Source organism: Heptranchias perlo, chromosome 21, assembly GCF_035084215.1.
Source record: "Heptranchias perlo isolate sHepPer1 chromosome 21, sHepPer1.hap1, whole genome shotgun sequence".
Lineage (NCBI taxonomy): Eukaryota > Metazoa > Chordata > Chondrichthyes > Hexanchiformes > Hexanchidae > Heptranchias > Heptranchias perlo.
The window spans coordinates 8,559,303-8,586,543 of NC_090345.1; the positions used below are offsets into that span (position 1 = coordinate 8,559,303).

Sequence of the window (27,241 nt, forward strand, 5' to 3'; positions counted from 1 at the left end):
GGCTGACCCCTCATCTTGAGACTATGCCCCCTAGTTCTAGACTCCCCAGCCAGGGGAAACAGTCTCAGCATCTACCCTGTCAAGCCCTCTAAGAATTTTATATGTTTCAATGAGATCACCTCTCATTCTTCAAAACTCCAGAGAATATAGGCCCATTCTACTCAATCTCTCCACATAGGGCAACCCTCTCATCCCATGAATCAATCTAGTGAACCTTTGTTGCACCCTCTCTAAGGCAAGTATATCCTTCCTTGGGTAAGAAGACCAATACTGTACAAAGTGTTTCAGGGGTGGTCTCACTAGAGCCCTATATAATTGCAGCAAGACTTCCTTACTCTTATACTCCAACCCCCTTGCAATAAAGGCTAACATACCATTTGCCTTCCTAATTGCTTGCTGTACCTGCATGTTAACCTTCTGTGATTCGTGTACAAGGTCACCCAAATCCCTCTGAATACTAAGATTTCTTAGTCTCTCACCGTTTAAAAAATATTCTGCTTTTCTACTCTTCCGACCAAAATGGATAATTTCACATTTCCCCGCATTATACTCCATCTGCCACCTTCGCGCCCAATCACTTAACCTGTCTATATCCCTTTGCAGCCTCTTTGCATCCTCCTCTTAGCTTACTTTCCCACCTAGCTTTGTATCGTCAGAAAACTTGGATACATTACACTCAGTCCCCTCATCTAAGTCATTGATATATATTGTAAACAGCTGAGGCCCAAGCACTGATCCTTACAGCAACCCACTAGTTACAACCTGCCAACCCGGAAATGACCTATTTATTTCTACTTTCTGTTTTCTGTCCATTAATCAATCCTCAATCCACACTAATATATTACCCCAATCCCATGAGCCCCAATCTTGTGTAACAACTTGTATGGCACCTTATCGAGTGCCTTTTGAAAATCCAAATATACTACATCCACTGGTTCCCTCTTATCTACCCTGCTAGTTGCACCCTCAAAAAACCCACTGATGTAAGGCTAACTGGCCTGTAGTTCCCTGTTTTCTCTCTCCCTCCTTTCTTGAAAAGCGGTGTTACATTTGCTACCTTCCAATCCACTGGGCCCATTCTAGAATCTAGGGAATTTTGGAAGATCACAACCAATGCATCCACTATCTCTGCAGCCACCTCTTTTAGAACCTTAGGATGTAGGCCATCAGGTCCAGGGGATTTGTTGGCTTTTAGTCCCTTTAATTTCTCTGGTACTTTTTCTTTACTGATATTAATTACTTTAAGTTCCTTACTCTCATTAGACCCTTGGATCCCCACTATTTCTGGTATGCTTTTTGTGTTTTCTACTGTGAAGACAGATACAAAATACTTGTGTGTAATGTCTCTGCCATTTCCTCATTCACCATTATAATTTCTCCTGTCTCAGCTTCTAAGGAACCCACGTTTACCTTTGCTACTCTCTTCCTTTTTACATACTTGTAGAAGCTCTTACAATCTGTTTTTATATTTCTTGTTAGTTTAGTCTCATATTCTATTTTCTCCCTCTATCAATTTTTTGGTTATCCTTTGCTGGTTTCTAAAAATTTCATGCATTCAGATAAAGCACCTTTAATTTTAACTTTTTATCATTTTTCCCTGAGTTGACCTTATTCGCTGATGCATTATTATTGTTAAACACTCTGTCCCTTCCTGTCTCACACTGCTTATCTTTACCCAAATGCTACACTGCTCTAATGCCTTGACTTTTCTCTTTAGATTTCTAAATTTCCCCTCATCTGAAACTTCTAGAATATAGAAGGTTAAGGGGTCATTTGATTGAGGCTTTTAGGATTTTGAAAGAAATTGATAGGGTAGAGAGAAAGAGGGAGAGAAACTTTTTCTGCTGGTGGGGGAGTCGAGGTCAAGGGGTCATAACCTTAAAATCAGAGCCAGGCCATTTAGGAGAGAAGTTAGGAAACACTTTTTCACACAAAAGGTGGCAGAAGTGTGGAACACTCTCTCACAAAAAGCAGTAGATGCTAGCTCAATTAATAATTTTAAGTCTACGATCAATGGATTTTTGCTAGCCAAGGGTATCGGGATATGGAGCCAAGGCGGGTGGATGTAGTTAGGATACAGATCAGCCATGATCTCACTAAATGGCTGACAGGCTCAAGGGGCTGAATGGCCTCCTCCCGTTCCTATGGCTGTTTGCATGTAATTGTCTATGCTGCCAGTCTTCTGAAGCTAGGATGGGAACAGATAGACACCATGCTCCCACTTTCCCCCCCTCATTTAATGTCTGCCTCTCCCAAATCCTGGGGTTGATTGGATCGGGGTATTCACCAGAACATGGCAAAACCTATCCCAGGCAGTTATGTGACATAATAAACCCTGATTTGTCAGGAAACACAATGGTAAACAGGCTGATTATAAGCAGAGATTTCAGAGATCCCACAGACATACTGAAGCTAATCGGTGTCCGAAGTGAATCTAATCTAATTTTGTTTGCTGATAAGGAACACAATGTTGCATCAGCACTTCGCTCCTGTAATTGGTTTGAAGGTTGATATTTTGTTTATATTTCTTGTCAGGCATTTATTGTTAAAGTTTAAATTAAAAAAAACAAAAGAAACACTTACAGTGTTGAATCTTGAATCCAGTCTTTTCCGTGTTATGTACTGTATCTATTCCCAAGAAAAATGGATCACTTGGGCTTTTCAGTCCATCCGACTTGCTGCCTATGAGTGAGACAAAAAGCTGTGCAACTGAAAAATATTCATTTCAACGTTTGCTTTAATCAGACAGTGACAAGTACAAAGAAAATGCACTATCCTTATTATAGAAAGTACAACAAACACATTCAGACAGCACACAGCACAAAATTGGATTCCATTGCAAGACCACACAAGTTAAATGCAACTAAGTAAGACACAACAAAGATAGCTTACCGTACAGTACACTGAACGCAAAGAGTTAATTGCTCAAACTCCAGCCAAAAGTTGTTGGATTGTACTCTGTTGGATTAATGTTCCGTTAATATAAATTTTCTATTAACAACCCTCTTAACAAGCTGCTGGTCACCTATAAAAGGCTTTTGTAACCTAGAGAATTAATGGGAGGGCATCATAAAGCTATGGCAGGAAGTCACAAACTAGGGAAGATTAAACTTTTGCAACCTTTACAGTCATCTTATGTGTGTCCTGTTCTTAAACCCACTGATGACCACCACATTTTTGGCAAAAATATTCAAGCTTTCCCACTGGAGTTTGTATCCTCCATTACCACCACCACTGGCTGGCCGGCTTTTCCATGCTACTTTCAGGGGAGGTGGTGAGAAATAGGAGAACATTGAAAAGAAAGATGTAATAGTCTGGCTAGGTCCTTGTTTCTATATAGATATACTACTATCTCAGTTTTATTATTTGTTGAGGTCCATAATCTTAAGCAGCGGATTCCTTAAGATCTACTCTCAAAGATGCATCAACACACTGCACCACAGAGCGCTGGGAAGGGACCACAGTATTACTGCTCAGCAGATGCTAAAATAGCTCAGCCTCCTTAGAGCAGTCCCTCCCTTCTTTTGCTGGAGAGTGAGAAAAGGTGAGGTTACATTGAATCCCCAGCACTGTTAGCAACCCATTGCTAGACAAGCCATGAATGCAGGTACATGGAGAATTAAATCTACAGGTGATGGGGGAGATGGGCTATAAATAGCTCCGGATGATATTATGAACATCACTGCACTACACCAACACCATTCAACCTACATACAGTGGAATCTGTTTATAGTGGAAAAAAAATCCCACGTCCCATTTTACTTACCATGGAACTGAATGGCCCAATAATCTTGTTACCATCCACTGATGACAAAAGAAGTGAAGTAAAGCTACTGTGCAACCCATTAGGACCCGTGGAATGTTCCTCACAGATCCATTAAATCACTTCCTCCAACTTGCACATTAGTTGAATCTTTTAATTATAGAAAACCATTCATTCCAGTTCAACTATAAGAAACAGCCTGAGAATCATAATTTTCTTGTGAAGCTGACAGATCGTTTTAAATCTGTCACCTCATCCAAACAAGTGGAGAATAAGCATGTTTTCTGGATGAAAACCCATGTTTCACTCTTTACGTCACAGATCAGAATGTAGTAATTTCAAGTCAAGGCTTTTATCACAAGTTGAATTAAATGTCCCCAAGACTATACTCACCTCTTCCCCAAACTGGGATGTGCTCTGGACATTACCTGTGTACTGTAGCAGCTGCGATAGGAATGAGCAGACTTGAATCAAATAGTTTAAACCAGGATTAGAATTAAATATTTAAGTTCACTTAAATAAACAAGGACAGAAATTTTACAAATGCATCGTTTTAGGTACCCACAGGATAGGGATGGATACAGACACAATTCGCAATCTGAACCATGCCTCCTGGGGAAGGGCAGGAAAGGAAACAGAAGGAAAACAAATGAGGGTCAAATAGCAGCTGTACGGCCCCTGACACCCTGCTTCAGGAAACACTGGTGGATTGGTGGTGGTCCTATAGAGGACTACCTCATAACTAATCTCCCAAGAGCTATCGTAGTTGAGTGCTGTAGAACATGACCTGCCTCAATTTTCCCACTCCTTCTCCAGACAATCCATCAGAGACAGGCAAACCTAGCCATCCTTGAGGGATTGAGCATACACATGAAGACCTCTTCAGGTGGGAATTCAAGTCTTTCCTTGACTTACCAGTGCTCCTTAATAGAGTAAATTAGTTTCCAGAATGTACATGGAGCAGTTTTATTGGCATGAATTGTACCATAATAAATATGAAATTGTAGTAATGTAAAACATTACATTGGTGAACTAGAAAAGGGACAGAGACTGCCACAATTCCATTGACTTGAACTTCTTAAAGGACACCATCTTTGTCAGAAAGAGAAAGAACAGTTGGAGAAGCATGTGAATTTCATCCTGGTGACATCAAGCTTAACATTTAAGCACAAGTGTTTTAAAAAATGATCCAGATTGCAGGACTCGGGAGTAAATGGCAATGTTTTCACAACACAATACAATATGTTGCCATAACGTCATCCCAAAAAGTTTTCCGTAAGCACAGCATTATTTTAACACAAATTTAAAAAAGAAATTGATTCTTTTCGCTGGCCTGGAGTTCAATCTGGGTACTTCTTTTAGAGAGGCAGTAGGAAAGGGTGCAAGAGGGTGAAGAGAGTAAAATGATAACGCTTTAAATGCAACCGCACCTCAGTCATTTTTCACAAGACTTCATTAATTGCTACAATATGAATAATTCAATTGTGGTCACTGTTAAACATGTTTTAATTAAAAAGGTATTCAACATTTAGTACAGTTAACTGGCTTGGGAAGCACACAATGTCAGAAGCAAACAGTATGAAGGGATTGCTCTAGTGTTTTTCAACGGGTATTTCAGACGTCCCGTGTGAACCACAAACAGAAAATAACTGAAACAAACAAAAACAACAGTAAGCTGGAGAGAGGTTCCCATCCTGGGAAGGCACGGGAGAAGGTTCTGGTCTATTGTTTTGTAAACGCGTGATGAGGTCATCATAATACTTGGACGAAACATCATTCTAACATGACATGCAGCTTATTCTGCTTATCTTTCCAAAACATCAATTATCTTTCATTGAACAAATCAGCGATTTAAAGAATGGTGATGTAATACCTGGTTTGTATCTGATATATGCATTGTCAACACTTGCCACTTACTCACGAGTCCTGCAATTTGGAATGTTGGAAATGTAAATGCTTAGAATTTCCTGCATGAAGCACCAGCATTAAAAAAATTCTACAAATTCTGGGACTCATGAGTAAATCAGAGTGTTGGCTTAAAATTTATGTCAAATGTAAATTTTATCAAGTCATAAAGTACATCAACTGCTTTTGTAGATCTGTGTTCCAATAAAAGGCAGATGTAAAGGCAACTTGTCAAAGAAAATAGCAGCATCGTTTCCAAATAGCTCAGTGGGTGAATACACTGCATGATGTAGTGCTGCGTCATACAGACCAGGGAGGTCCCAGTGTTGATTACTAGCCTATGCTAGGTCAGCTGATTTCAACTACAATGGTGGTAGGAATGTTAAAAGAAGATACGGAGAGAATAAAAAAATCAGCCAGGTTTCCCACTACTGCTTACTAGCCAGTAACCGCTGCTGGAAAGTATCCACATTCGGACATCAGGTTGAGAAAGTATCAGGCTTAGCAGTAATGCCCACCATTGTTTAATAGTGCAGCAACAGTTACTATCTAGCTCACATATGAGGAATGGCCAGTTTGGGTGAGGTACTGGAGGGCTGCCAGCATCCATACAACTGTGAACCCAGTCACCATCTTCAGGGAAGGACAGGAGGAAATTGGGGGGGGGGAAATGAAAGTAGAATACTGAATGTTTACGCTTAAAAATTTGTTGCTCTTACCAATTTTTGGTATGAAGTGGTTATAAGTGTATGAAGATGAACAAATATGTGCAATTAATCTTTGGAGGGGGAAACGATTTATGATCGATTGCAAAAATTGGTTTGAAAAATCAGTGGAAGGAACATACAGACATCATTAAATGTTGACAATAGTGAAGGATAAGTGCAAATAAATGGTGTATGAAAACAGGACATCTTTAAACAAGGTGCAAATAAAACAGGCAGATTAGAGTGACAACATCCACAAAGCGCAAGTCATGCAATTAAAGTTTACCTATAAGAAGTTTGAAACTAGACACAAAAAATAAGCAGCAGTAAACAAATGTTGGCAAATGCTGTAATCTACCATTTTGTTTCCAGTTGAATTGCATTAGCACTGTGCATCCATCTCAGTGCCATCAGGAATTGTTTTGCCTTCAAGGGAAAATTCCTCCAGATAAACATTATATAGTGGTCCCATTTAATATGGGCAACGACAATGGCAGACAGATGAAAGCACCACAAGACATTACACCAAAGCATTTATGTGAAGACCCTGCTGCTCAAAGTGACTCCCTGCATTTTGGTCAGCTCAGCAGTGTTCATCTGTCCACCTGCAGTTGCTGCTACTGGCGGACAGGGCCTGATGGCCTCAAGAATGTTTGTTGATGTATGATTCTTTTTTGCACTGGGAAAATGTTAATTATTTAGTAATTCAAATTAAGCAATTGGAATAAAACAGCACCAGGGGCATTTTTAGTGCAATTCCAATTTGAAATATCCAGCAATTCAACGTGAACAACTTCAAGTTAACAGGAGTAGACTGTATTAACAACGCTTCACCTTTAAAGAGCAAATGTCGCTTTTGTTGGCCTGCAGCATACATATTTAGGAAATATTTTAGAAAAGTGAATCCTTGGCATGCTCTGCTTTAATCTTCTTGGAAATCACCGTTTATAAAGCTTGCCACTTTAAATTATTTTAAACCAGAAAAAGTCAATGGCACTGGAGAAATCTATATTCCTCCCAGTCCCGCACCGACCCCACAAAAAACCCTTCCCCATTCCAAAAAAAAATATTTTGTGGTATTCAGACCTTCAGATCATTTTTGAACAAGCTGCAGTACTTCAAAAGCCAGATTAAGTAATATCGAGTTCTGACTAAGTTGAGATATGTCCTTTGATGTCTGTGCTGAATTACTACCCAACCCCCCAAATTTTTTTTTACGTAATGTGAACATTAGAATAATATTGTGTTTGTTGCGCTGCTTAAAGCTTAACTCTTTAAAAAGTGCCAGCTTTTTATAGTCAGTTCATGTCACCATTATGGTGATATGAACTGACTATAGTTCCTCTTTCTATTCAAGTGATATTCACAATTTATGTACAGTTGCAATCTTTACGTAACACTATTCCCAAAATTTAATGTGCATGAACATGGGAAACGCTGATAAATAATGCATACTGAGACTAGTTCTGATGAATGAAAGCAATAGCACATCTTAACCTGCCAGAAGTTTTACCACGTGTAGCTATCACTACACAGAAACTGGCCACCAAAGATCATGCTAAACACAATCCAAAAGGGTAGAGTTCGAGGACTGGAAAGTCTTGGTTTTCTAATTCTCTTTATTTGGGTCTTTGGAAGTTCTACTGCTCTCCCTGAAACTTTATTTTTCTTCTTCACTGATCCTCCTTTAATGTTTATTGATATTTTCTTTCTTTTCCGTGATCTACACTTTCAAAACTCCTTCCAATTGTAATTCCTTTCTCCTAGTTCATCTTTTCCTTCCTTTGTTTCAATGTACTATCCCTAATCTCTGGTATTCTTTTGTTTCCCATGCCCCTTCCCCATCTCCAAGAACCCACAATTGAAGCCTATAGGTAAAGCTGGCCCCATCTCTATTATGTTACCTTGGGTGAAACTTTCTCATAGAATCCTACAGCACAGAAGGAGGCCATTCTGTCCATTGTGTCTGTACCAGTTCTTTGAGAGAGCTATCCAATTAGTCCCACTCTCCCGTTCTTTCCCTAAGGCCCTTTAATTTTTTTCCTTTTCAAGTATATATACACAATTCCTTTTGAACATTACGATTGAATCTGTTCCCACCACCCCTTCAGGCAGTGCATTCCAGATCATAACAATTCGCTGTGTAAAAAAAAATTCTCATCTCCCCTCTTGTTCCTTTACCAATTATCTTAAATCGGTGTCCTTTGGTTGCCGATCCTCGTGCCAGAGGAAACAAACAGTTTCTCCTTATTGACTCTATCAAAGCTCCTCATAATTTTGAGCACCTCTATTAAATCTCCCCGTAACCTTCTCTGCTCTAAGGAGCACAATCCCAGCTACTCCAGGCTCTCCACAGAACTGAAATCCCTTATCCCTGGTATCATTCTGGTAAATGTCCTCCGCACCCTCTCCAAGGCTTTTTTATAGGTGTTCCCTACATTGAAACCCAAGCTTTACTTCTTTGGTACTGACCAGCAGCACATTATTTAAAAAAGCACATACATCTTCAATTAAATAAATATACTAAATTCACTTCCAAGATCCTAGCATATAAAATATTGGCCCAGAATTTGCTGGAGTGGGGCATCTCGCGGCATGCCTTGTTTGTTAGACTTTTTCCCTCACCCTTCAGCTCGAAAGTTTTTTGCACTGCAAATTGCTGAAAGTGCGAGCTGATAACAGGGCATCTGGAACCTTGGTGAACGACATGGCCAACAGTCTATCTTCTTAACCAATGAGATTTAAGGATTGAGATAGAAATAGAGGAACGATGGAGAAGGAAATAGGGTGAATTAGAGTCAAATCAGTTACAGAAAGAGAAATAAAGAGAGGGAAAGAAAGATTGGATTATGAGAGAGAGAAAAGAGAGAAAAAGGAAAAGTAAGAAAAAATTCAAAAATTAAACTTTTAAATTTAAAAAATTTCTAACAACAATTTGTTACAAGTAGGAATAAGATTCCACAATTTCAATTATTCCCTTTCTGGGCTGGAGAGGTTGAGTGGCATTGCAGGAACACAAATCATTAAAAGGTTCCATATGCTGTTAAGTTCCAGTCCTAACTTTCTGAGGTGAGTTTAATTGGTAATTAATGTGCAAATGCAGCAATTTTTGAAACTCAAGGGGAGGTTGAGGGCGAGCTGCCCTTTTCGCAAGGCTAACGGCAGAGCGGCACAAATCATCCAGCAATTTGTGGCGATTCGCAACTCATGGGGTATTTCTTCCTCACCACAAATTGCTGGACGATTTACACACTATTAACAGCATGCGCATTAAACGCGCCGTTATTTTGCCAGCAAATTCTGACCCATTCTCTCTTTCTCTTACTCCCATTCCCATTTTGGAAATACTTAATTTTCCTTTAGACTTTCTTGGGCCACAGACTATTTCCTGGCGGATAGGCAGGTATGTGGGTAAAGAGCTCTCAGGCCTCTGCCAATCATGTTCTCACTCTTCATATAGGAGATACACAACAGTGACCGAGGATAACTCACCCCCGCCCCCCCCACCCTCCACCGATTATCACTCAACTTATGCTTCCTGCTCGTTATGGCATAGGTTCAGATTGGAAACTTGCGTGGGGAAACCCAGATGGACTATTGCCCATCATTCCATGGCATTGCATGTTGGTGCCCCACCATGCTGTCATTGTGCCATCCTACCTGCCATATCCTACAGGAAGTAGGTTGGGTATCAAAGTTTTCAAAGTAAATTTAAAGTAACCAAGTTTCTGCCACTCTGCTCAATACTAGTCCTGAAGTATACATGTATATATTTCAGCAGAAATGGCTACCTTTAAAGAGAGAGTATCCCCTTTGTTGGTTCTCATAAATATATCTAAAATGACTTAACTTAGAGAGCAGATTGTTTGTCCTTTAACCTCACGTACTACCAAAGGCATAGAGCTCCTTTACTTTGCATTGTGAGCTTACAGCAGCATCTTTTATAATCACATCACACAAGTGCAGTAATTTAGGCCGCTTAAAATATTGACCCAGAGTTTAGTGGGTGGATGTGTTTATACCCTCATTTTCTCAACAACTTGTCCATTCTCAATTGTGCCATCGTTTGGAGGCACCAAGCAGAGATAAGACTCTTCCCCACAGGCGGGAATGAAGTACGAAGGAGAGTCAGGGGCTCTTCTATGCACCGACAAGTGGACAATCAGTGAACTGCAATAACCAGGGAGGGTGCAGGTCACACAGTCCTCTCACGTGGGGGTGTAACAGGGAAACGGAGAGACGAGAAGTGGAAAGGTAAAAATGTTCGCTCGTTACTGAATACAAGCCATTTTTCTTAAAAATGTATCAAAACCTAAAGTCAAGTAAATTTAGGCAAAAATAACAATAGCAACTTGGAAATCAATAATAAGAACCCAAAAGAAATATTTCAAAATTAAATTGGAATATTTGAAAATAATTAAATAGGGGAAATGTCAATTGTTTTAGATGTCAGTGTATGTAGTCCAAGTGAAGGGGATACTCTTTCTTAAACTTACATAATTGCCATAATATAATGCCTCTTTAATATCAGGCAATGTTCATTGAGAAAATTATGTCACATTGATCCTTTTTTACATGAAGTTGTTATACAGAGGTAAGTTTGCAGTTGAGACAAGCTTGGTTTTTTAATGGCTAATTTACATCAATATAACACAATAGGAGAGGGTAGTTACTAGTCAAAACACTTAAAAACAAAGAATGTCAATATCCTTAACTCTGAAAACCAGCTGATAAACTAAGCAATAAAACTCATCAGTCAAAAACAGATCCTTGTGTTTACGTGGGTGTCGAAAACTGGGTCACTAAAATAAACTGATGACAAATTTTGTTTGACAAAGACATCAGTCAATCAATAGAATTATCTGTTGTGTGTGCAGCACTTACTGGAAAATTCCAGATTTAGTTAACATGCTGTCAATTATTCAAAAAAAATTGAAGCAAAATGTACGCTGAAGGTAAATTCATTTATCTGGTTTTGTCACCTAATTTCAAACTAATCAACTAAGAAAATCAATATTATTGACTTCATGTAAATAGGGCCATTGAAGTTATTTACCCCAGTGCTATTCACTCTGACTTCTTTTATGCTCATCTGAATGAAATATCATCCTTAACATTAGGCTGGGACATCACTTCAATGTATGACATAATTAACAATGGGGTTGTCAATAAATCCAACAAAAGTGCACAAAGCATTATAGAATCAAGCAGTAGAAAAATATACGGTGGCAATTCTCAACACATGTCACACAACTGAAGTAAACTGATAACCATTCAATAAATGTAAAACAAAAACTTTTGAAGTCCTTATTGCAACCACATAAAGTCTGGCATCCTCATCAGTTTTTCAAAACAAAAATATGAAATAATTGTTGAACTCCAGTAACACATAGTGTCAACCAATCACATAGCTTATCACAAGACAATAAATTTTAGTGGACAGTTTAAGAAGCAATCCATTGGAGGAGCTAGAAGGCATTACAGCACACCTTAAGAACCATCTCAACTTGGTCACCAAGTGTCTGCAGAACATTCTGGAGGGGGAGGGTGAACACCCAGACGTCGTGGTCCATATCGGTATCAACGACATGGGTCGAGAGAGGGATGAGGTCCTGCAGGCAGATTTTAAGGAGTTAGGAAAGAGATTAGTAAGCAGGACCTCAATGGTAGTAATCTCTGGATTACTCCCAGTGCCACGCTCTAGCGAGTATAGAAATGAGGATAGTGAAGATAAATGCGTGGCTGGAGAGATGGTGCAGGAGGGAGGGCTTTAGATTCCTGGGGCATTGGGACTGGTTCTGGGGGAGGTGGGACCTGTACAAGCCGGACGGGATCAATATCCTTGCGGGAGGGTTTAAACTAGCTTGGCAGGCGGATGGGAACCTGAGTGTAGATTCAAAAGGGAAAGCAGCAGAGCTGGAAATGGAAGGCAGAACATTAGTGAGTGAGTTTGGAAGGCAGAGGAAACAAAGGTTAGAAACTAGACAACAAAGGAGTTTGGCAGTGCTTAATGATATATACCTCAATGCAAGGAGTATAGTGAAGGAGACAGATGAGCTAAGGGCACAGATAGACACGTGGAAGTACGATATCTTAGCTATTGCAGAAACATGGCTTGAACAGGGGCAGGAATGGCAGCTCAAAGTTTCTGGTTACAGGGTTTTCAGACGAGAGAAAGAGGGGGATAAAAAAGGAGGGGGGTGGCAATATTGGTTAAAGAAACAAGTATGGCCGTGAGGAGGGATGATGTGTTAGAAGGATCATCGAATGAGGCCATATGGGTTGAGCTAAAGAACAAAAAAGGGGCAGTCAAACTGCTGGGAGTGTACTATTGACCCCCAAACAAACAGTCAGAGGGAGATAGAAGAACAAATATGAAGGCAAATTTCTGAGAAGTACAAAAACAATAGGGCAGTAATAGTAGGGGATTTCAACTACCCTAATATTAACTGGGATACAATCAGTGCAAAAGCTATAAAGGGCGCAAAATTATTAAATTGCATTTAGGAGAACTTTTTTAGCCAGTACGTAGCAAACCCAACAAGGCGGCGGGGGTAGGAGAGGCAGTTCTGCATTTGGTTTTAGGGAATGAAGCTGGGCAGTTAGAAGGAGTATCAGTGCAAGAGCAGTTTGCTGGTAGTGATCATAATTCAGCTAGATTTAGCATAGTTATGGAAAAGGACAAAGGTAGAACAGGAGTAAAAGTTCTAAATTGGGGAAAGGCCAATTTTACTAAGCTGAGAAGTGATTTAGCAAAAGTGGACTGGAAACAGCTACTTAAAGGTAAATCAGTGTCAGAGCAGTGGGAGGTATTCAAGGGGAAGATGCAAGAGGTTCAGAGTAAACATGTTCCAACAAAGAAAAAGGGTCGGACCGCCAAATCTAGAGCCCCCTGGATAAAAAGGAGCATACAGGGTAAGGTAAGGCAAAAAAGGGAAGCTTATGACAGACACCAATAGCTCAATACTGCAGAAAGCCTAGAGGAGTATAGAAAGTGCAGGGGTGAAATTAAAAAGGAAATTAGGAAAGCAAAGAGAGGGCATGAAAAAATACAGGCAAGTAAAATTAAGGATGTTTTATAAATACATAAAGAGCAAGAGGATAACTAAGGAAAGAGTAGGGCCAATAGACACCAAAAAGGTAACCTATGTATAGAGGCAGAAGATGTGGATATGGTTCTTAATGAATACTTTGCGTCTGTCTTCACAAAACAGGGGGACAATGCAGAGATTGTAGTTAAGGAGGAGGAGTGTGAAATATTGGATGGGATAAACATAGTGAGAGAGGAAGTATTAAGGGGATTAGCATCTTTGAAAGTAGATAAATCGCCAGGCCCGGATGAAATGTATCCCAGGCTGTTAAGTGAAGCAAAGGAGGAAATAATGGAGGCTTTGACCATCATTTTCCAATCCTCCCTGACTACTGGCTTGGTGCCTGAGGATTGAAGGACTGCTAACGTTGCACCGTTGTTTAAAAAGGGAGAAAGAGATAGACCGAGCAATTGTAGGCCAGTCAGCCTAACCTCGATGGTGTGCAAATTATTGGAATCGATTCTGAGGGACAGCATAAATAGTCATTTAGAAAGGCACGGACTGATCAAGGAGAGTCAGCATGGATTTTTTTTTTAAGGGAAGGTCGTGTCTTACTAACTTGATTTAATTTTTTGAGCAGGTAACAAGGAGGGTTGATGAGGGTAATGCGTTTGATGTAGCTTACTTGGATTTTAGCAAGGCTTTTGACAAGGTCCCACATGGCATACTGGTCAAAAAAGTAAAAGCCTGTGGGATCCAAGGGAAAGTGGCAAGTTGGATCCAAAACTGGCTCAGTGGCAGGAAGCAAAGGGTAATGGTCGACGGGTGTTTTTGCGACTAGAAGGCTTCCAGTGGGGTCCTGCAAGGCTCAGTACTAGGTCCCTTGCTTTTTGTGGTATATATTAATGATTTGGACTTGAATGTGAGGGTCTTGATCAAGAAATTTGCAGATGATACAAAAATTGACCGTGCGGTTGATAGTGAGGAGGAAAGTTGTAGACTGCAGGAAGATATCAGTGGACTGGTCATGTGGGCAGAAAAGTGGCAAATGGAATTCAATCCAGAGAAGTGTGAGGTAATGCATTTGGGGAGGGCAAACAAGGCAAGGGAGTACACAATAAATGGGAGGCTACTGAGAGGTGTAGAGGGACAAAGAGACCTTGGAGTGCATGGCCACAGGTCCCTGAAGGTAGCCGGACAGGTAGATGAGGTGGTTAAAAAGGCATACGGGATACTTTCCTTTATTAGCCGAGACATAGAATATAAGAGCAGGGAGGTTATGCTAGAACTGTATAAAACATTGGTTAGGCCACAGCTTGAGTACTGCATACAGTTCTGGTCACAACATTACAGGAAAGATGTGATTGCACTAGAGAGGGTACAGAGGAGATTTACGAGGATGTTGCCAGGGCTGGAGAATTTTAGCTGTGAGAAAAGATTCGATAAGCTGGGGTTGTTTTCTTTGGAACAAAGAAAGCTGAGGGGAGATTTAATTGAGGTATGTAAAATTATGACAGGACTAGATAGAGTGGACAGGGAGGTCCTATTTCCCTTAGCAGAGGGATTAGTGACCAGAGGGCATAGATTTAAAGTAATTGGTAGAAGGATTAGAAGGGAGCGGAGGAGAAACTTTTTCACACAGAGGGTGGTGGGGGTCTGGAACTCACTGCCTGAAAGGATGGTAGAGGCAGAAACCCTCAACTCATTTAAAAAGTACTTGGATGAGCACATGAAGTGCCGTAACCTACAGGGCTACGGGCCAAGTGCTGGAAAGTGGGATTAAGCTGGATAGCTCTTTTTCGGCCGGCACGGACACGATGGGCTGAATGGCCTCCTTCTGTGCCGTAACTTTCTATGCTTCTGTGAAAGGGCCGGCGACTGGGGCTAACTGGATTGCTCTTACAAAGAGCCGGCCCCGGCTCGATGGGTCGAATGGCCTCCTTCTGTGCTGTATCCATTCTATGATTCTAACTTCCAAAATTTGGCGTCATAGTTAAAATGGAATCCATATCTGTCCACTAATAGTTATAATGAACAGTCCAGTATGTTTTATGTTGCACTGGAGGGAGGGGAATGTTAAGCAAATTAAATGAACTCTCAGTGCCTTCCCATTCTACAACAGAAAATTCTCAGCAACAGTTCATTACCATGTTAGTAATGGCTATAAACACAATGTGCAGAAATAGTTTAAAAAAAACATGCAGAGTTAGAAATGGCAAAAAATAAACAAATGACAAAGAAAAAAATACACAACCTTTGTAGTGCATTGCAATGCAGCATTCCAAGGGTTTTTGCAATCAGCATTCTTCACAGTCAAATACTGTTCATCAGCCTTTAATGCTTCGTGTGAGGCCGTAGACATTGTAAACATATGCAAGAGTCAGTGCAGGGTTTAAGGTACAGTGGACAATAAGGAGGGAAAACAACCAAGGTTACATGGTCATGGATATGAAGTTTAAAGGTACATATCAAATACCGCAGCAACAGCAGCCATAAACTTGAGGTGCAAATGAACAAGCTTGCTTCAGTTAATGCAGAGTGGTTAGCTGGTCTTAATCTCCATTTCTCCTTTATAAATTAAAAAAAAATAGAATGCTTGGCACTGAAGTCTGTTAATGCACTGATACATCCAAGCTAGACGCGCTTTTAAGGACTCAGGGCATCCAAGTAAGCTATAAATTCTCATCAAGGATACGGCTCAGTGACTTACGAATCACATGGTTCTTCTCATTCAATAAGTTAGTGGTTTCGGTGGACATGCTGGTTGTTGGGTCTTTACTTGTCGATTCTGTTATTGACTTGTCGATATCAGGTGTCTGGGGAGAACTGTCCATTTGGCTGGCTGTTACTGCATTTGTGTACTGCATCCTCGTGATCTGAGCAGAAAGAAAGCCATGCAATTTCATAACACACCTGGTATGCAGGTTCTCTGAGAAATATGGTGGAGATAGAAAGAGTGAATACTGAACAATTCTCACATTAATGAGTTAAATATCATTTATTTTTGTCTGTATACCTCACCTCGCATTTTTATAAATTACTCCCCATCCCAGTTTTATCCCATTTGATCACCTCCACTCTCAAAGCACTGACTTACGGTGGGGTACAGTTCCACAGCTGGCCATGCTCTGAAACCTCATGTAAGTGGCTATTATACGTGTGAGAGCCTTGTTGGCAAGCTACTCAACATTATATCGGGAGGGGAGGGACATCAGAGCCGAGCCTGTCAATCTTGTCCTCAGGCACATGGGATCAACACCACCTGCACGTTCCCCTCCAAGTCACACACCATCCCGACTTCGAAATATATCGCTGTTCCTTCATCGTCGCTGGGTCAAATCCTGGAACTCCCTATCTAACAGCACAGCGGGAGAACCTTCACCACACGGACTGCAGCGGTTCAAAAAGGAGGCTCACCACCACCTTCTCAGGGGCAATTAAGGATGGGCAATAAATGATGGCCTTGCAAGAGAAGCCCACATGCCATGAACGAATAAAAAAAAACCTGAAGTCCACACACGTATACATAGAAAATAGGAGCAGTAGGCCATTCGGCCTTTCGAGCCTGCTCCAACATTCAATATGATCATGGCTGATCCTCTATCTCAATACCATATTCCCGCTCTCTCCCCATACCCCTTGATTCATTTTGTGTCTAAAAATCTATCTAGCTCCTTCTTAAATATATTTAGTCACTTGGCCTCCACAGTCTCCTGTGGTAGGGAATTCCACAGGTTCACCATCCTCTAAGTGAAGAAATTTCTCCTCATCTCAGTCCTAAATGTCCTACCCTGTATCCTGAGACTCTGACCCCTCATTCTGGACCCCCCAGCCAGGAGAAACATCCTCCCTGCATCCAGTCTGTCTAGCCCTGTCAGAATTTTATATGTTTCAACGAGATCCCCTCTCATTCTTCTAAACTTGAGTGAATACAGGCCGAGTCGACCCAATCTCTCCTCATACCACAGTCCTGCCCATCCCAGGAATCAGTCTGGTGAACCTTCGCTGCACTCCCTCTATGGCAAGTATATCCTTCCTTAGGTAAGGAGACCAAAACTGCACACAATACTTCAGATGTGGTCTCACCAAGACCCTGTATAACTGCAGTAGGACATCCTTGCTCCTGTACTCAAATCCTCTTGCAACGAAGGCCAACATACCATTTGCCTTCCTAACTGTTTGTTGCACCTGCATTTTTGCTTTCAGTAACTGGTGTACAAGGACACCCAGGTCCCTACATTCCAGTAGAAGTCGTTAGTAGATGGCTGACCTTTTGCCCTCCTAGCCCAGGACATCAACGATGTCTTTGTCATCTTCCACTGATTCACTGCTAGTCACTCCAACGTTAAGCCACTGGGTATGCGCGACTGATCTCTGAATTCTTTAGTTTCTGAGGAAAGTCAGTTTTCAACGAGTGTTAGCATCAAACAATCCCAGACTAGAATAGGTGAGTTGCAGCACCTGTGTTTTAACCATAACCTTGGAACGGTAACAGTATTTGAGACTGGCTTTGTGAAGAAGTGTTTGGCAAAACTTGAAAATAAGGATGCACACATGTACCTGTCACAAACAAGTGATACAATGATGGGTTTCAAAGCAATTTGCAAGATTGCACTGTCTTTATATGAAAAAATGATTCACCAAACCTTTCTTCAAAAAAGATGGGGCATAAATTCACCTTGGGCGGGTAATGCAAAACAGGCGACAGTGAATTGGCAGCTCCATTTGCATTCCTCCTGATTTTCGTTTCCATGGACTTCATTGACTTATACCCCAGTATCCCTTAAAAGTTCTTTGTTTAAATATGTGTAAACTATTCGAGAAACCCAAATGGTTAAAATCTCAAAAACATTTTTCAGTTTTGAGGAAGGGTATCATGGGGGGTACAGCACAGGAGGAGGCTATTCGGCCCATCATGCCTGTGTCGACTCTTTGAAAGAGCTATCCAGTTAGTCCCCTGCTCTTTCCCCATAGCCCTGTAAATATTTTCCCTTCAAGTATTTATCCAATTTCCTTTTGAAAGTTACTATTGAATCTGCTTTCACCACCTTTTCAGGCAATGCATTCCAGATCATTACAATTCACTGCGTAAAAAATGTTCCCTCATGTCGCCTCTGGCTCTTTTGTCAATCACCTTAAATCTGTGACCTCTGATTACTGACTCTTCTATCATTGGAAACAGTTTCTCCTTATTTACTCTATTAAAACTGTTCGTGATTTTGAACACCTCTATCAAATCTCCCCTTAACATTCTCTGTTCTTAAGCGCACAATCCCAGCTTCTCCAGTCTCTCCTGAAGTCCCTCATCCCTGGTACCATTCTAGTAAATCTCTTGTGCACCCTCTCTAAGGCCTTGACATCTTTCCTAAAGTGAGGTGCCCAGAATTGAACACAATACTCCAGCTGCAGCCTAACCAGTGTTTTATAAAGGTTTAGCATAACATCCTTGCTTTTGAACTCCATTAACAAAGTCCAGGATCACACATGCCCTTTCAACAGGCCTCTCAACCTGTCCTGCCACCCTCAAAGACCCGTGTACATACACCTCCAGGTATGAACCTTAATTCAAAACTTTGTGTAAACAACCTTAGCGCTAAAAATTTGCTGGCCACATTAAGATTAGTCAAAAACATGAGTTAGATTTGCACACTTGCCTCAAGTTCAGCATTCTATGTGTAGGGATGCACTGGCCAGAGGGTTGCCGTGGCTAATACAATTATGGCAATGTACAGTTCTGTCACTATGCATTATCAAATATGATCAGCTTCCATCCACACAGCGATACAGTTGAAACAACATACTTAATTAGAGGATCATAACGTAGAAGCAAGTTATTACCTTCACAAACTGGAGGTCAGTTAATTGCCGTACAGAGTAGTCTGGAAGATAGTTATAGCTACTCAGGTTTAACTGGTGGGTACTGCCCCCAAATTCAATCCGATCTGCTCGACTAGCTGATTCGGACCTCTGTAATCCACTGCTGCGAGATGGTGATTTGTTGACTGGGTAATACATAAATATCAAAGACAAATAAAATAACACCCTTTAGTTGTTACCTTGCAAACAGTTTTATGTAAATGCTAGTAACAAAAATTTTATAGAAGATTGGTAAGCTCCTGATAAAACAAAGTACCTAAATGATATTGACAAAGCTAGCTACCAGCTGAAGATCCAAAGTGCTACAATGATCATTACACTTCAAAAATGGTTCTAAGCCTGGTCAGAAATGGCTGCCCTTGTAAGCACCATTTCAACAATAAAAACCAGTCTGCTGCTGCTGAGACATTTCACAACATCTCTCACTAGTGTGTGACCAAGTTATCATATAATTTTTTTTTAAAAAGTGAACTCATCGGTTGCTGAAATCTCATTAAGTAAATCTGTTTGCATTGCTGTTGAGCAACGGTTAACAGCACCATCTATTGGTCAGTAACACATACAATTTCTCATGACCAGAAACTTTTAAGCGGCCAATTTTCCTGTGATTTTCCAGGGAATGTTTATTCGTTGGGTGCACAGCAAAGGAAATAGGGGTGGAAATCCACAATGTCGTAACTACAATGGTCACAAGCTAGGGGCAGTAATTTAAATGAGGTGAAAGGCAATGTTCCTGACCATTCTACCTCACTTTGCTCATAGTTGGCCAGCTTGGTGCCCATTTCGAGGGCTGCCCAGAAGTGGGCCTTATGCCCATCTCCTCTTCGATTAGAGGTTCAGAAAGGGGCAGGCAGAAACCAGCCAGGAACTGATCAGCTTCAGTACAGGGACATCGGGCTAGGGCTGGGTACAGGAGATCTTCTGGCTACTATTTTTGGAGAAGGCTCTGACCACGGAGTTGCTGCTGCTGCTGCAGGCCTCAGTTCTGCAGCAGCAGCAGACTTTCCTCCCCCGCTTCCTGGTACTATGCCTTGCCGGGGGAGCAGGGCTGCACTGTGGGAGTGTCATGGCCCTGCAAATTACTTAAATCTGCAAATCCAGAGGTTCAGGTCTGGTCAGGCACAGCACACTACAGGATGTACTGTGCCTGACTAGCACCCAGGTATAGAGCCCACAGGAAAATCAGCCCCATAATCTCCAACTGGTCATCAGCAAATGTTAGATTTCTACCATCAAAGTGCACTTGGAAAAAAAACAGAGTTAATATGTTAAAACCCAAGAAGGCTGCCTTTACCATGCTGAGTTATCTTTTGGCTTTCAAGCCATTCAATTGCCAATCTGACATGCAACGTGCCCAATACCAACACTTAGCTTCTTTATATTTTGCTATGTTAAAGGCGCTATATAAATGCAAATTGCTGTTGTTGTTTAAAACTACATCCAATGAAATCCTAGCTGGCTGCCAATGGCAAAACAAAATGTTTTGTGATCATCACAGCTCTAAAACCAGTCAGTGAAAGGTTTAAGTGGCTCAATAGGTTCAAACTTGGTCTTTTTCTTTCTGGCATCAGTGTTCACATCCATAGAATAAAGTCTTCTCCCTCCGACAGTAGTGAAGGTCCCACGTGATATGAATTTTGTAGCAGCTCCTTGTGGGCAAAGTCTAACTCAAAAGGCTACAATGATGGCTGGTGCTAGAAATAGAAATGTCACATCACACTGGTTAAATTGAACTCTGGGACTCCTATGAATCACCCCTTCTCTTCACTCCACCATTGGCAGGGTGTGCAAAAATCCCTTAGCCCCTCCACCTCCCTCTCGTCCTTTAAGACCTCCCTTAAAAGCTACTCCTTTGAACCAAGCTTTTGGTCACCCCTCCTAATCTCTATTTTGGCTCAGTGTTAGCTTTTCCTTATGTCTCTGTGACGCACCCAGAGATATGTTTCCAAGCTAAAGGCACTATATAAATGCAAGCCGTTGTTGCTGTTGCATTTCTGAGACGGGCATTATGGTGCATTGTTGAGGTCAGTGTAGGGGTGGTTCTTCTCTGCATTGTGCACAACATCTGAAGCGGAAGTGCTTGATACTGGCTTGGACCATAAATACAGTGAGAAAAGTCTTCTGTAGTCCTGCACCAACATCCTTCATCTTAATGATATAAAATACACACATACAAATATTGATAACTGCTAACCATCTTTCGAGCACCACGTCCCACCATTAGAATCTCATTGCTTTTAGAAATAAGTGTTGGTCATTCGTGATAGTTCTTGCAGATATTACATAACAAAAAAAATCCAGGGAGCCCAACTTTTGTTGAAATTAAACATGTCAGCACCTTTTAAAAAAATCCTTTTTTCTTTGTCAGCCAGGTATCGGACTTTAGTGGAATCCCATCACTAAGTGTTAGAATCTCCAAATCAAGCTACTGAGAAATCTGTAAGTATAGAATTTCTGTTTGCCTGATGCAGAGTGCATACTCTCCCCTCATAGGGACACACCCCACTTACTTAAGTTCAGATAGCTTAGGTACAGGTTTGCAAAGCTAAAGCTTTGGGACTCCTAAATGCCGCAGGAATATTGCTGGAGTTTGGCCAGCTGAAACCGTGCAGCTGTTTAGTACAGAGGAGGGATAAGCTTCCCACTGCATAACTAGTTAGGGCCAGCCGTCAGCTTAGAGTTCTTTGGAGCTGAGTGGTAAGAGTTCCTGGCTTCAGTGGCATGTCTACCCCTCCATGTTTCACCAGTGAACCAATCTAGCCAGTCAATCATCAAGAGTGCTTGGTTACTGCAGACATTACTAGTTCAGGTCTGCCAGAGAAGGTTGACTTTGTTACCAACTGCATTGTGAGGCATGTTGTCTTGGAGCCACTTGTACCCCAAAGTATCCTGGTTACAAGGGAATCCATGGATAAGATGACTCTATTGATTGCAAGTAATATTAATATTGTGTCATATCAGGTACATAATTAGAGGGATGATCGATTGTTTTGGTGGGAACCTTTGTCAGATGCCTTGAAACTTTAACTCACCAATGTCTTTCAGACACTACCTAACAGATTGTGCATTTGCACTATTTTCTGCTCGTATTTCAGATTTTCAGCTCTCACAATCTTTCTATTTCTGACTTCTATTTTCTAAAGTACATACATTACCTACACTTCAAAAGTACTTCATTAGCTGTAAAGTGCTTTGGGACATCCCGAGGTCGTGAAAGGCGCTATATAAATGCAAGTCTTGTTTTATTTCTTCTTTCTTTTACTTACAAACATCTTAAACATTAGCTATTTTTTCTTCTCTATAGCTTTTTAAGGTAAACTGCACAGATTTTCTCTCCTATAACAAACATGTTCAGTATCATACAATGACATAAAATGGGTTCGGTCATATCCAGAAAACATTTCCAGATGCCTTCTTTTTTAAAGCCGTATTTTTTAGCTCTTCTAGAACACATTGCTGCTGGTGACTTCATTTGGAAGCAAACATCCTTGACAGTGGAAGCTCTTCACTGCTTGGCTGAAGCCTTAAATGAAACAAGCTACACATGGCAAGGTTCTGGGGCCGACCTTCCCTAATAAGGACTCCTGACTCATCATTAACCAACTACTTTAGCAAAATAAACAAAATGAGTTTGGACAATCTCAATCCAATTTCTAATGGGCATCACCCCACATAACAAAATTGCCCTTAACCTTTCACTAAATTAGCAATCTCTCTCAAAAAGCTCACCAAATGTTTGGTGTGAAAATCAGAAAGTGCCACACTGCTGCAATAGGGGATGTTGTTATGGAGTTGCTAGGGATGGGCAATAAATGCTGGCCTTGCCAGCGACGCCCACATCCCATGAATGAATTAAAAAAAGTTGTGGCTGAAACACTTCGTTGAGCCAATGTAGAGGGAACTTTGCTTTGCATCTAACTGCATTGTGTCTGACCGGAGAGTGATTCCTAGAAATTACAGCACAAAAAGGAGGTCATTTGACTCCTTGTGTTTCTTCCAATGCTAGCTCTTCAATAGGATACTCACAAGTTGAAGAAAGCCCTTCAGCGTATTTGATTTCATCCTACTAGAATACCAATCTTATTGTCTTTCCATTATGGCATCAAGCAGTTTTTTTTTTAAAAAAGTGTGACTGGGCACTCAAAATGGAAGGTATTCCATTCCCCAACATTAACATTTCTTGACTTCATGACCAAAAAATTCAGAACCCCACACAGAGATACTAAAAATACATTTGAACACATACAACAAATTCTTGATTAGTGGGTTATGGGGTTCAGCCAAATAAATGTGTAACAGTATTTGGCTAACAGAAACTTACATAAAGAAAATAACACACACATTGAAGAGTGCTAAGTGCTGCTTATTTTGTTTAGACAAAGTAGCAAAGAGAGAGACAGACCACACACACACACCTTGAAATTAGGCCCTGGAATACCGGTGTACAAATGCTTAACCCATAGGAGATGGGAGTAGGAGTGGGTCATTCGGCCCCTCGAGCCTGCTCCGCCATTTAATGAGATCATGGCTGATCCGATTTTTACCTCAACTTCACTTTCCCGCCCTTTCCCCATATCCTTTGGCTCCCTTGCTGATCAAAAATTTGTCTAACTCAGCCTTGAATGTATTCAATGACTCAGCCACCACAGCTTTTTGGGGTAAAGAATTCCAAAGATTCACGACCCTCTGGGAGAAGAAATTCCTCCTCATTTCCGTCTTAACCGGGCGACCCCTTATTCTGAGACTATGCCCCCTAGTTTTAGATTCCCCCATGAGGGGTAACATCCTCTCAGCATCTACCCAATGGAGTCCCCTCAGAATCTTGTATGTTTCAATAAGATCTCCTCTCATTCTTCTAAATCCAATGAGCATAGACCCAACCTGTTCAATCTTTCAATCCATTTGTAAGAAATTCCTTCCTTGCTATTTTAACACAGGAGTTGACTTGATAATCTTAAAACAAACCATTAAAATAGCACAGGAAAAAATTTCATACAAATACATTACGCATTTGTATGCTGGTATTTCATGGCGCCATCTCAAGGCCAAAGAGAACAGCAGTATGGGGGACTTAAAGGGATGAGACCATTTGGAAGACATCTGGCCTGGAAATTCCTGGGACCCTGTTCCACCAGTATAAGTCCAGCGGAGCTGAATCTCTGCCCACTCTCGCCTCAAGCCCGAGGCCCTGACCCAATTCCTGAGAATGGGGTTAGTTGCATAATCGGGGCAGTGACTGCTGCCTGCAAGAACACATCAGCAGCAGTCACCCCGGCCCGAGCATGGTCTAGGGGTGCAGCAGAGTCCCGAGAGACCCAAATAAAGTCTTTGGCTCTCACTGGAGACAATCCCAACTAAAGAAGGTAATTGATCTCTCCAGAATTAATTACCGTTCTCCATCAAAGATTTGGGGCCTTCAGAAGGCCTCAATGGGACGCACATTGGGTCTCAAACTGGTGCGAGTTCTGCTAAGGCCTTGCAAGGTAGAAGTGCGAGAACCTCCCCTTCCACCGACATGCCCACTTGATGTGGGGGCGGTGGGTCACGGCACAGGCAGAAGATTCACTCACAGCCCCTTGGCCAAAATTTAAAGGTCTGGTCTAAAGAGGGTGGAATCCCGGAAGAGCTGAGATCCAGTCCATATTCCAGGCCCCCCTCGGGTATAAATGGGAATTACAGCCTCAGGAATCTCACGGCAAAAAAGTCTACATTCATGAAAGATAAGCAAGGGCAAGAGACAAAGATAATGGGTGAAGGTATGAAATGCAGAGAAGAAAAAAATAAGCAAAATTATCAGATGGAAAGAGGCAAACAGGAATTATTATAAATAAAAGATAGAAAACATGAAACAAGACAGCAAAAATGTGTGGAGAGGGAATCTGGTGAAGTTGGGGGCTGATAAATACGATTTGTGTCTATGTCAGACACAGCAATAGAGACTTTTGAATATATCTAGGAAGAATACAATTATGTAATGAAGCCACAGAAAATTACCTGGGGACCCAGCAAGAGATTCGCCTCTGCTGAAAGCAAAGGTTCGAGACACAGAAACGGGCACTACACAAAGACAAGGTAGAAAGGGAGGAAATGTTTTAGGGTCACACAAACACAAAGAAAAAAATTAGTAATCACAGTTCATGCAAGCCAAGTACTAATTAGAATATTGCAGAAACCATATTTATCCTAACTAACATATTCCGATTAAATGTCTTTAATTCAAAGATTTGAGAAATACCTCATTCTGGTAGAGTTGTTCTTTCTTTAAAAAAAAAATCACATTTATTATGGCTAAGACTTCTAACAAAATTGTTTGTAGGTATATTCTACCCATCTCTTTTCTTGGGTTTCCCCATCTCTGGTTGGGGACAAGCAGGTGACCTGTTCCCAGATCTTGAAAGAAATGTGAGAGAGTAGCCTAGTATGATTCTCTCTGATTTTCCCCTTCTCCATCCAGGACCGGGGGAATTGGGAAGTGTTGCAGGGATCTGGCTTCCATTCACTAGCTCCACACAATAACATGGATAAAATTGTTACCACGTGGAAGGTCACAGTTGCAAACCCACAACCTACCACTCCACGGCACAGTGCATGAGGGGGTGCAATACACTGCACCATCACACCACCACACTATAACCTGTGGCCGTGAAAACTCCTTTTTCGTTTTTAATGCTGCTGACCCAATTCAGATAATCAAATACACAGATTGGCCTGAAATGTGTGATGTTCCCAATGTCTGTTCCTCCCACCACTTATTTCCTTAGTTTCTGCTTTTCCTCCCTTTTCTCAACCCTACGAATATAGAAAGGTAGATTAATTACCTGTAAGGCCTTTTTCAGTCTGTGAATATTTATTCTTCATACTCTGTAGGAGTATAGCCTAGCTTGATAGTTTTGAGGAAACCACATTCTAACTATGCATATAAAAGTGTCATCGTGACACTGTAAATGGCAGTGCTACTGAAGGCCGTCTACTTCCACAAGAGAAAAAGCTCTCCGGCCTGCACTACTGCAACATTTCATTGTAACCCGAAGCTAAACTAAAACTTAAATAACTACTTAATGCTAAGGGAAGTTGAGGATAGCTGTCCTCAACAGGCCACTTAAATAATTAGATTTTCCTGACTGACCTCAGTTTTGCTAGGGCTCCTTGGTGCCATAGTCAATCAAATGCTGCCTTACAGTTGAGGACAGCTATCCTCACCACTCCTTCGCATTAAGGAAAACTGCTAATGTAACACCGTTATTTAAAAAGGGTAGTAGGCAGAAGGCTGGAAATTATAGGCCAGTTAGCTTAACATCTGTGGTGGGTAAAATTTTGGAGTCTATTATTAAGGAGACAGTAACGGAACATTTAGATAAGCATAATTTAATAGGACAAAGTCAGCATGGCTTTATGAAGGGGAAGTCATGTCTGACAAATTTGCTTGAGTTCTTCGAGGATATAACGTATAGGGTGGATAAAGGGGAACCAGTGGACATAGTGTATTTAGACTTCCAGAAGGCATTCGACAAGGTGCCACATAAAAGATTATTACTTAAGATAAAAAATCACGGGATTGGGGGTAATATTCTGGCATGGGTGGAGGATTGGTTATCGAACAGGAAGCAGAGAGTTGGGATAAATGGTTCATTTTCGGACTGGCAACCAGTAACCAGTGGTGTTCCACAGGGGTCGGTGCTGGGTCCCCAACTCTTTACAATCTATATTAACGATTTGGAGGAGGGGACCGAGTGCAACATATCAAAATTTGCAGATGATACAAAGATGGGAGGGAAAGTAGAGAGTGAGGAGGACATAAAAAACCTGCAAGGGGATATAGACAGGCTGGGTGAGTGGGCGGAGATTTGGCAGATGCAATATAATATTGGAAAATGTGAGGTTATGCACTTTGGCAGGAAAAATCAGAGAGCAAGTTATTTTCTTAATGGCGAGAGACTGGAAAGTACTGCAGTACAAAG

General features: G+C 41.2%; 1 protein-coding gene and 1 long non-coding RNA gene across 7 annotated transcripts in view; one reads left to right on the top strand and one right to left on the bottom strand.

Annotated features, from left to right (window-relative positions):
• Positions 1 to 27,241, bottom strand: part of LOC137339954 (metal transporter CNNM1) — a 106,103-nt gene that overhangs the window by 9,651 nt on the left and 69,211 nt on the right. The window contains exons 6-8 of one of the 2 annotated variants that reach the window (XM_068002060.1): positions 19,245 to 19,408; positions 16,117 to 16,282; positions 2,584 to 2,682 (exon numbers count right to left, since the gene is read on the bottom strand). In XM_068002060.1, coding sequence (XP_067858161.1) covers positions 2,584 to 2,682; positions 16,117 to 16,282; positions 19,245 to 19,408 — 429 coding nt within the window. Of the gene's footprint in view, positions 1 to 2,583; positions 2,683 to 16,116; positions 16,283 to 17,676; positions 17,797 to 19,244; positions 19,409 to 27,241 lie in introns of those variants that run through there. The other variant, XR_010966652.1, reaches the window with a different exon arrangement.
• LOC137339955 (uncharacterized) overlaps positions 13,188 to 27,241 on the top strand; it is a 66,293-nt gene continuing 52,239 nt past the window's right edge. For 2 of the 5 annotated variants that reach the window (XR_010966653.1, XR_010966657.1), the window contains exons 1-2: positions 13,188 to 13,290; positions 21,656 to 21,722. This is a non-coding gene — a long non-coding RNA (uncharacterized lncRNA). Of the gene's footprint in view, positions 13,296 to 21,651; positions 21,723 to 27,241 lie in introns of all 5 variants that reach the window. The other 3 variants (XR_010966656.1, XR_010966658.1, XR_010966655.1) reach the window with 3 other exon arrangements.